Source organism: Neolamprologus brichardi, chromosome 12, assembly GCF_056152115.1.
Source record: "Neolamprologus brichardi isolate AB-2024 chromosome 12, ASM5615211v1, whole genome shotgun sequence".
NCBI lineage: Eukaryota > Metazoa > Chordata > Actinopteri > Cichliformes > Cichlidae > Neolamprologus > Neolamprologus brichardi.
In genome coordinates this window covers 19,571,383-19,580,425 of record NC_142115.1, presented here as the reverse complement: position 1 = coordinate 19,580,425, position 9,043 = coordinate 19,571,383, and the positions used below count along the sequence as shown (strand labels likewise).

General features: G+C 40.7%; 1 protein-coding gene across 2 annotated transcripts; it reads left to right on the top strand.

Annotated features, from left to right (window-relative positions):
• Positions 1–671: 671 nt before the first annotated feature.
• LOC102790339 (acyl-CoA dehydrogenase family member 11) lies at positions 672–8,481 on the top strand. Of its 2 annotated transcripts, none has more exons than XM_006784200.3 (15): positions 672–730; positions 1,860–2,168; positions 2,987–3,210; positions 3,319–3,418; positions 4,152–4,269; positions 4,482–4,624; positions 4,703–4,855; positions 6,180–6,274; positions 6,377–6,476; positions 6,554–6,694; positions 6,779–6,871; positions 6,950–7,057; positions 7,142–7,313; positions 7,657–7,723; positions 7,846–8,481. In XM_006784200.3, exons 2-15 carry the CDS (start codon positions 1,884–1,886, stop codon positions 7,955–7,957), a joined length of 1,911 nt encoding a protein of 636 aa, XP_006784263.1. In that variant the 5' UTR covers positions 672–730; positions 1,860–1,883; the 3' UTR covers positions 7,958–8,481. The 2 variants fall into 2 exon arrangements, with proteins under 2 accessions (XP_006784263.1, XP_006784261.1); XM_006784198.2 differs by having other exon boundaries at positions 686–730; positions 1,856–2,168.
• Positions 8,482–9,043: the final 562 nt, after the last annotated feature.

Here is a 9,043-nt window from a genome sequence, read left to right as displayed (position 1 = left end):
AGTAAATATTGTTGAATTTAGTTTTGTTGGTGGTGCTTAGAGCCCTGTGTTCTGTGGATTATCTTTACAAACAATTCATTTTCAATCCGTTTTTTCTACTCTTGGATCTATTTTATATAAATGAGACATGAAACACAAGGTTTAAACGGCAGAACATTCTTACAGGGATTCTTACAAGTCTGTCCAGCTTCACAGTGGAAGGTAACCTGACTGGATGCACAATCTCTTAGTATGTTGTGGAAGCTGCTTAGCTAATAGTACACACAACAGAGTCCAGGTATCCACCAGTTTCTACCGTCGGCTTTTACTGAAGGCTCAGATGATTCATAAGAACACTTCCTACTAAAATCTTTCCTTTCCTGCCATCTGCTAGGAGGTCCAGAAGCTAGCGTTCATGAACTATATCAGGTTCATTGGCTTTAAAAAAAATTAACAATGAACGTAAACACTTTTTTTGTTTATTTTGAGTCATCTCGTCAACGCAGTTACAAAAAAACATAACTAAAAGGGATGTTTTATATTTATTTATATAAACATTATATCATACCGGATATTTTATTCTTTGTATACACTATAGATCCTTGATAGAAGTGTTTGTCACCTGTGTGCGTGCTGTTTTTGTCGCTGCTGTAGCAGCAGGAGGTGCTAGTTGAACCTTAAACGAGGAGAGACTTTTATTTTGAAGGCGAAACTTAAGTTGCCGCCGTGAACGCAGCTGGGAAAACGTTTGGTAAGATGACTGCTAGCAGCTATATCTTTGATATTTAGGAAGCTTTTAAGTGTCATTTGAAACTAATTCAGCGTCGTCTGCGTAAGCTTGCCCGTGAATAAAGCGCTCACAACTTTGTTTAACGTCATTGCTAACTGCTGTTGTTGTCGGGTTGGAATGTGAAGAGTACGCGTTATGACAAAGGGTTTCAAGAAGAGGATAGCAAGTGTATGCCTCTGTTTAATATTTAAATATATTTAAATAATATAAAGGAAACCCTCGAATACAAGCGGTAAGATAATATCTGCACAAAGGCGACGACGCAACCAGATGAACTTTGACCCATTTCTTTGGTTGTCAGTCTTCTCCATGGTCTGCAAGCCAGCTAGATAAATTTACATAAAGAAATAAGTATCAGCAATGGAGAAACAAAGAAGCTAATCCTATCCGGAATCAGTAAAAATGCGCCTGTTTTCTGAGTAATAAATAAAAACCAAATATACAGAAATTGCGTTCAGCTGAATGCACCTCCCTGTTCTGCCCCCGGGAGGACCAGCGGTGGTGCTAAAGGGCACTGGGGTGGCATTGCCCAGAGGGTGCCGTTGTCCTCTTTAATACTTCAATACAACTTGTCCTTGCCATTAGTTTATTGCTTCAAAGCAACTGTTTGATCTTAAATATTATTACATCCCGTGAATGCTACTGGTTTACATATTAATGGAAAATAATGATTTAATTTGAAAGATGGACTTCCCCTCTTGTACTTCACATTGGTTTGGTCCACTACTGTCGCTTACTTTGCAAACTCTAAACAAAGGATGTGTGAGACCCCCTTATTTATATCTAAAAATGACACCCATTAACAGTTTTATCCAGATTCATTTTTATTAGCTTGTTACCTTACTTCTTGTGCTTCAGTGTGGCTTGTATTTTGTTATTACTGTATTTCCAGATCGATGTCTATGGAGCAGGAGGTCTGTGCAAATTAAAATGATTATAACTCACTTCTTTTCCCCTGATCCCAACTAGTTGTTGGACGCCACTCACCAGCCCCGTGCCACCCCATTTAAAAAAAAACTGAAGCATTCCTGCCTTTATCTAAATGTCACTTGTCCCTGCTCTAATGGCATTGTGTTGACTCCCTAGTCAGACCTCAGACTGAAGGCATTGGGCCATGTCAGTGTCGTCAGCCCTCCTGAGCCGACGTGTAGCCGGAGGCTCCTGTAGGTTGTGGTGTGTCATTCCTTCACCTCGACCACTGATCCACGTCAGATCAGCTTCTGTAGCTGAGCCAGGCAGAAGAAGATCCAATGAAGAACAGCTGTGCGAGGCAGCAGGCTACCTGCCGTTCACCCGAGCCAGGATAGGGCCTTTCTTTCAGGAAAACCCAGTGCTGAAGAACCCATTTGTAGAAGATGCCTTGCTCAGAGGATATCTGAAGAGACACATACCCCAGGAGGTGAGCAGGGATTACATGTTTTTCTCAAGAAAGGGTGTCATACTACCAGTTTTAGAGCAAAAGCAACAGGCCCATTAAATAACAATGTCCATATTAGGTGTATATTACTATATTATAATGTGTGTAGGAGCCATTCTTGGGTTAATACCTTATGTGGTCGCTAGAGGTCACCTTTTTCTGTTTTGATTATGTAAAGGTATTTAAGGTAGACGCACGTAAACGGCGTCAGGTGTGTCATTAATTGTAAGATGGCAAACAGTTTGTGACCGTTGCGCTGTTATGTGAAGTTGATATGGAATAAAGACCAAAAAAGGACAAGATACATACTGCTGGATTTATTGGACTGTTTACTTAATGCGTGCATACCAGTGACATCGCGTCACCCCCCGTTAACGACCACCTCAGTGGCTTCAAGCGTAGGCTTAGCCTCTATAATGTGTTTTTTTTTGTTGTTGTTTTTTAATGTGCTCATAACTTGTTTTCTTTTTGAAAGAAGTGTTGGGTATATGCACAGTGTTACATATGTAATGCATATTTTTCCTTAAGTTTTGTTGCACCAGCACGAATTCATTTTATAAAAACCAATAAGAGTTTGACTTTGGTCTTTGTTACTATTAAAAAGCCAGGGAGGAGCTGTCCTATCAGGTAAACAGGCTGAGATCTGTTTCATAAGGTCTGCGATATATTGTGTGTAATAATAAGCACCTTTAAAGACCCTCAAGATCACCATACATTAGTACAAAATTTATATATATATGTATGTATATATGTGTGTGTATGTGTGTGTGTGAATAGTATGTGTATAAATTTGTCTACAGGCAATTCTCTCAGACTTGTGTGCATTTGGAGAACACATGGCAAAGGAGGTGGATGGCTGGGGTAGAGAGTGTGAGGTCAATCCTCCACGGTTGGTGCACTTTGATCCCTGGGGTCGCCGAGTGGACCACATTGTGACCTCCCATGCTTGGAAACGCATGAAAGACCTGTCAGCGCAGGAAGGACTCGTTGCCATTGGCTATGAGAGGTCATTTGGCGAGTGGAGGTTAGAAGGCCGTTGCACTTCCTTTTTTCGGTTTAGCTCATGTGTCTTATTTCACTTCAGTAACGTGTTTTTGTCATCTTCCAAAAAGTGTATGTATGTGTTTCCTAGTCGTGTGTACCAGATGAGCAAGCTGTACCTTTTCTCTCCCTCATCTGGCCTCTACACCTGTCCTCTTGCTATGACCGACGGAGCAGCAAAAGTTATCCAGGTGTGTTTAAAGAAGTGAATAACATGACTAATACAGTGTCCTGTAAGCCAAACTGATTAGAACAACAGAACTAGTAATGGGATTAACCTCCAATCATTTAAAACTGAATTAAGTGAAGAATATTGTAGCCAATGTAGTTTAAAACATTGGCATTTTAAGAATATAAATTCATTGTCCTCCCATCCGTCAAACGCTACAGACAGTTTCATGCTGAGACTAAAGGCTCAGAGACAGTTTCATCTCAAAAGTTATACAAGCATTTAATCAGTCCATCAAGTCACCCCAGTAAAATTGTTTTAACTGGCTGAGGAACCACATAATCATAGCCATATTGGGAACAGTTTGCACTATATGCATTTTGCACCCTATTTCCTTTTATATTGTATTTTTGTATTATCTTTTATTGTGTTATTTATTTCTTTTATAGGGAGATTATGTTTTTGCTGTTTATTTTCCTGTTTGTGTTAAGGAGAATTTCCCTTCCAATCAGTTTGCACAGTGTACGTTGATAATATTAATAAAAAAAATGTAAAATATGCCAGCTTTTGTTTAAAACAGCAGCATGTACTTGAAGGAAGTGTATATTAGATTGATGAGCAACTGAATAAAACTCTATATTTTGCAGTAATGGCTGTATAGTAGTGAATGTACACATATTTTTGACTTGCTTGACCCCAGTTCTGTTTTTCCTTGTAAGCACAGTGAATGATTGTTTGGATTTGTGTATGAGAAGTCCTTAGGTGTTTCGTGGCCAGTAGAAGACGCCTACAGTCGTTTGACCACCCGCCATCCAGAACGCTTCTGGACATCCGGACAATGGATGACAGAGAGGCAGGGAGGCTCTGATGTGGGTAAGTAGTGACACACTGTTTTCTGCATTTATCAGTCCCAGATTCAATCTGTAAATTAAGAGCTGCAGTACAACAGTGTTGTAATTGTGCTTTTCAAAGGATGAGATATCTGTGGAGGAGATTCTTTGTTTGCATACTTTTTTTTCCCGCTTTGTCATGCAGAACAAGAGTAACTGTTGTAATGCTTCATGAGTTGTTTTCATTGTTCTCAGCCAGTGGCACTGAGACGGTGGCTGTTCCACAAACAGATGGTTCCTACAAGCTCCACGGCTTCAAGTGGTTCACGTCTGCTACGGACGCAGACATGACTCTTACGCTGGCCAGAGTGCAGGACAAAACGGGAGCAACCATACCAGTACTGCTGACATCAGTCACAAAACATTGTCAATGACTTGCAGAGTGATATAATTGACTGCTGTTCTCTGTCCCACAGGGTAGCAAAGGTTTGTCTCTCTTCTATGCGGAGGTGAGTCGAGATGAGGAGGGCCAATTGAGGGGTATTGAGGTTCAGCGACTGAAGGACAAGCTGGGGACACGCCAAGTGCCGACTGCTGAGCTGCTGCTGGACGGCCTGCCAGCGCACAGGGTCAGTTACACATGCAGGGTCATTGGATATAACAATTTATTGACAAACTATAGGCTTTGTCCCCTATCTGTGCAGATATGAGCAATTGCTTAAACACACACACACACACACACACACAAACAAGTTATGTGCAGCAATGATAAGCAGAACCATTCCTGCATTTGTGTGCTAGGTGGAAAAATTCACAGTGATTTTATTTGCCACTCCTCAGTAACAAAAAAGTACACACTGCTTTGTAAAAACACAAATCAACTTTTGTAGCACTTCTGACTTAACCCACTGAATCCTCAGAAACTTGTTGAGATGTGCAACTCATGAGAGTGCCAGCTGCTGCCAGCTCCAGCGGCAGCACTCGGGCAGGTAGCATTCAGTCAGCATGAGATAATGAGCTGTGAATGGCTGCAGCTAAATTAATATGAGGGAATCACTTAAAGCAAAACAAGCTCAGAAAAAACAGCAAACCAAAACAAGAAGTAGAGATCTGCATTCGTTGTTGGTAAGAACAGATTATTTTTTTTCTTTTACTACTTTGCCTCTAAAGTAGCGTTGACTTGTCTCTGGCTCTTCTCCAGCCTTCTTCGAATTCTTCGATTCATGTAAGCCTCTTTGGATCAGGCTTGCTCCTGTGCAACCTGTGGATACCAATTTACATTGGGTTGTGGGGATTTTTGAGGTGGTGTCAATCCCTCGGATTCTTTGTTGTGCTTGCTGTTGTTGGTCTTTCAGCTAGCTGCGGGGAAGACCAAAGTTACAACATAAAGAAAGCTGAAGTGAAACTGAGTGTTAGAAATAAGGAAAAGTGTCCACTGCAAACAATGACTGTGGTTCTCCTGCTGTTTTCTTTTGGTTGACTTTTCAATAATGTTTGCTCCCTTTCCTGTTCAGGCCCACTTTTTAAAAGCTCAGAATTGGACTCACTCATAGCGCTATCTGTGTCAAGCTCATAATCTTGGCCTTTTTGGACTGTAACACAAGCACAGCTGTGTAGGGTGCATACACAGAACACTTAAGCATGGGGGACATGAGTGTGGTACCACAAATCCTGCATTACCCTGCTGGGGGAGAATTTTTACAGAAATTTGTCACAGTGTGAGCATTAATTGCACTTTTGCTATATAACACATGGTTATATGGCAAAAGTGTAATTAATCACTGTGAGGGAACTCATCCAACATTTTTTTTTTTTTTTTTTTTTAAAGGTATGGACATTTTCAGGCAGTTTATGGTCCACTCCACCAACCTTCACTGTTAGAGAAACAAGACAAGCCATGTTACTTGTAATTTTTGTGTGTCCAAATCTTTGACAACTTGTTTTCCACAACAGCTCTCAGAGGAGGGGAGAGGTGTGTCCTCCATAGCTAATATGCTGACCATAACCAGGATCCACAACAGCGTCTCTGCAGCAGCCGCTATGAGAAGGCAGGACACCACTCATACTACCACACTTGAATCTTTGCTGATTTCTTAAAGCACAGCATGAGTAAGCTGGTTAAACATTTGTGTAACTGTGTGTCTTCACAGGGTGCTCCAGTTAGCTCGTGACTATGCCACTCGGCGCACTGCCTTTGGAAAGCTTCTTAAAGACCACCCACTGCACATGCAAACTCTTGCTAGAATGGAGGTAAGCTGGCAGGGGGTGAACAAACTCCACACAGTGTTTTCTGTCATGCTTCAGGACACATGCTTCTCACACTACAGGTAGAGTCTCGAGGGGCCTTTCTTCTGGTGATGGATGTGTGTCGTCTGTTGGGCCGAGAAGAAAGTGGAGTGGCAACCGAGCACGATGCTCACCTTCTCCGGCTGCTCACTCCGGTCGTCAAACTGTACACTGGGAAGCAGGTGAACAGTTTGTGTGAATGCTAGCGTTAGCTGTCATTTGCCTGTTTTGATTGTCTGATTGTTTCAGTGTTGTGTTTGTCTCAGGCTGTGGCTGTGGTGTCGGAGGGTTTGGAAAGCTTTGGTGGCCAGGGATACATCGAGGATACCGGGTTGCCTGGAATACTCCGTGATGCACAGGTGAGTTTGATACTAGAGGTGTGATAGCTTGAGATTTACAAAAAGAGTGAAAGACTAACTTGGCTCTTCCTCTTCCAGGTTTTGAGCATATGGGAAGGTACCACAAATGTTTTGTCTCTGGATGTGCTGCGGTGTGTGGCTCGTAGCTCAGGGATGGTTCTTCATGCCTACTTCAGCCATACCAAGGTCAAAGCAAGTTTAATGAAAAAATCTTCTTTGTGACTGAGCAGAACAAAAATGTGAAGTGCGCTTGTTTTCTTCGTGTTATAGTCTCTGCTGGCGGGCGCCTCCGGCGTTTCCTTATTGTCCCCAGCTGTGAAAGCAGTGGGCGGAGCTCTTTGCGAGCTGGAAGAGTTTGTTCAGGTAGCAGCAACCAGAGCACCCAGCTACCTGGAGCTAGCAGCAAGAGACCTGGCATACAGCCTGGCTCGCATCTACACAGGTGTATACCACACACACACAAACACACACACACCAGAGCTGCAACTATGAGTTAATTTACAGGTTAGCTGATCAACATAAAAATAATTCTAAATAATTTTAAGCATAAGTCAAATATTCACTAAAATGTTTTCTGCTTTTTTTTCAACTTTTTGAGTTTGTAATTAAGCTATTAATTAAATCAGCATTTTGAAAACATAAGCTTAAGCTGACATCTTTCAGTCTAACAAACCTCTAAGTCAGTAATGTAATCAGTCAGCTGTACTGTTATCGTGGCCAAACATTCAAACAATAAACACATTTACCTCTATGCACCTTGTTATCATTCCCAACTCTGTTATCAGGAGCCCTTCTTATTGATCATGCATGTTGGAAAGGAGCTTCTCCATCTGACACCTATGCAGCTCTCAGGTAAAAAAAAAAAAAAGAAAAATGTAAATTTGCAGTTGTCTAAAATATTTTTTTAAAAATGCACTATAATTTTGTTACTATTTAACATTATTTTTTTAATCATTATTTTTTTTATTTTCCAGGTGGTGCGAACAGGACTTGTGTCCCGTGGCAAGGAACCAGAGAAGAGGTCACTATGCTTCCAACACTTCACTTGATGCTTCTTTAGTCTTTGACCAGTCGATACAGGGCTGAAGAATCACTGAGTCACTGCTGAGCCCTGCAGTCTGTCTTAGTGACAAATAGATTTATTGTCTGCTATATTGTTGTTTGTGTTTTTGTGGATGACTGAAATCATGTTTCATTAAAAAATGAAATTCGGTCTTGAATAAGCATGTAAATAAAATGGAGAATGGGTTGTGTCTTCAGTATCAGAGTAAATACTGGACAGTAAATTGAAATGTAAATTCCCACAGTTAAATGTAGTTTTTTAAATAAAGGCAAATGATCAGCAGCCCAGAGATTAACTTCACATAGGTCATGAGCAAAACAGGCCCCGACTGACCAGGTTCATACACACTGCCTTACTGTACTGCTGGAAAACCTGCACATACATATTGATGTATAAACTTTAAAACAGTAAACGCAATTTTTTGATATTCATTAAACTGTAGTGACTTTAACTGTGAGTTTACTGAGTCACTGTTTTTTATTTTCAAAAATGAACATTGCTCCCATGTGATACACAGCAAAAACATAAAATAAACACCCAAACAATATCCAACACCTCTTTTTAAAATATGTTGATATATATCGAGGTGGGAGTAGGTGCGAAATGTTTTTTTTTTCTAATGGCGATAAATACTTTTTACTCAGAAAACTTATTGTTGCACTTGTTTTCTGTACTTTTTTTTTTTTTTTTTACAAATTTAGATGTTCAATATGATTTTTGCAAACAGGAAGTTATATCAGACATTCGTACACTGCAAGGCAACCTGAAACAATAAGACGGGGCAGAAAACCGATCGTGGTTTTTTGCGATTTCCTCCCTCTTTGGAGCTAAAAGAGGCCATCCATGAGATACGTCATGAAATACAAGAGATGTTTAGTACATCAGGAGTTTGTAGGGTAGCTCAAATGAGTCAAAAAATATAGACCATAAACAAATGTCCATTATAGAGGCAATGAATCAATAGGCTGGTTCTCTGGAGTATATACCTCTAATAAACTAAGCTTTTAAATACACATATTAACGTATTTTTTGCTGTCTGCATTCCAGCACTCGTTCCTTTGCTTCTTCTGGGTTTACGAGGAGTCCGTGAACGTGGCACATGTCTGATT

What these genes read in the sequence shown, in the direction of transcription:
- LOC102790339 (XM_006784200.3), top strand. Translation starts at nt 1,884, where the DNA reads ATGTCAGTGTCGTCAGCCCTCCTGAGCCGACGTGTAGCCGGAGGCTCC. An exon ending in GAATACTCCGTGATGCACAG is followed by an intron (nt 6,872 to 6,949) that starts GTGAGTTTGATA and finishes TTCCTCTTCCAG; the next exon opens with GTTTTGAGCATATGGGAAGG. An exon ending in CCTGGCTCGCATCTACACAG is followed by an intron (nt 7,314 to 7,656) that starts GTGTATACCACA and finishes CTCTGTTATCAG; the next exon opens with GAGCCCTTCTTATTGATCAT.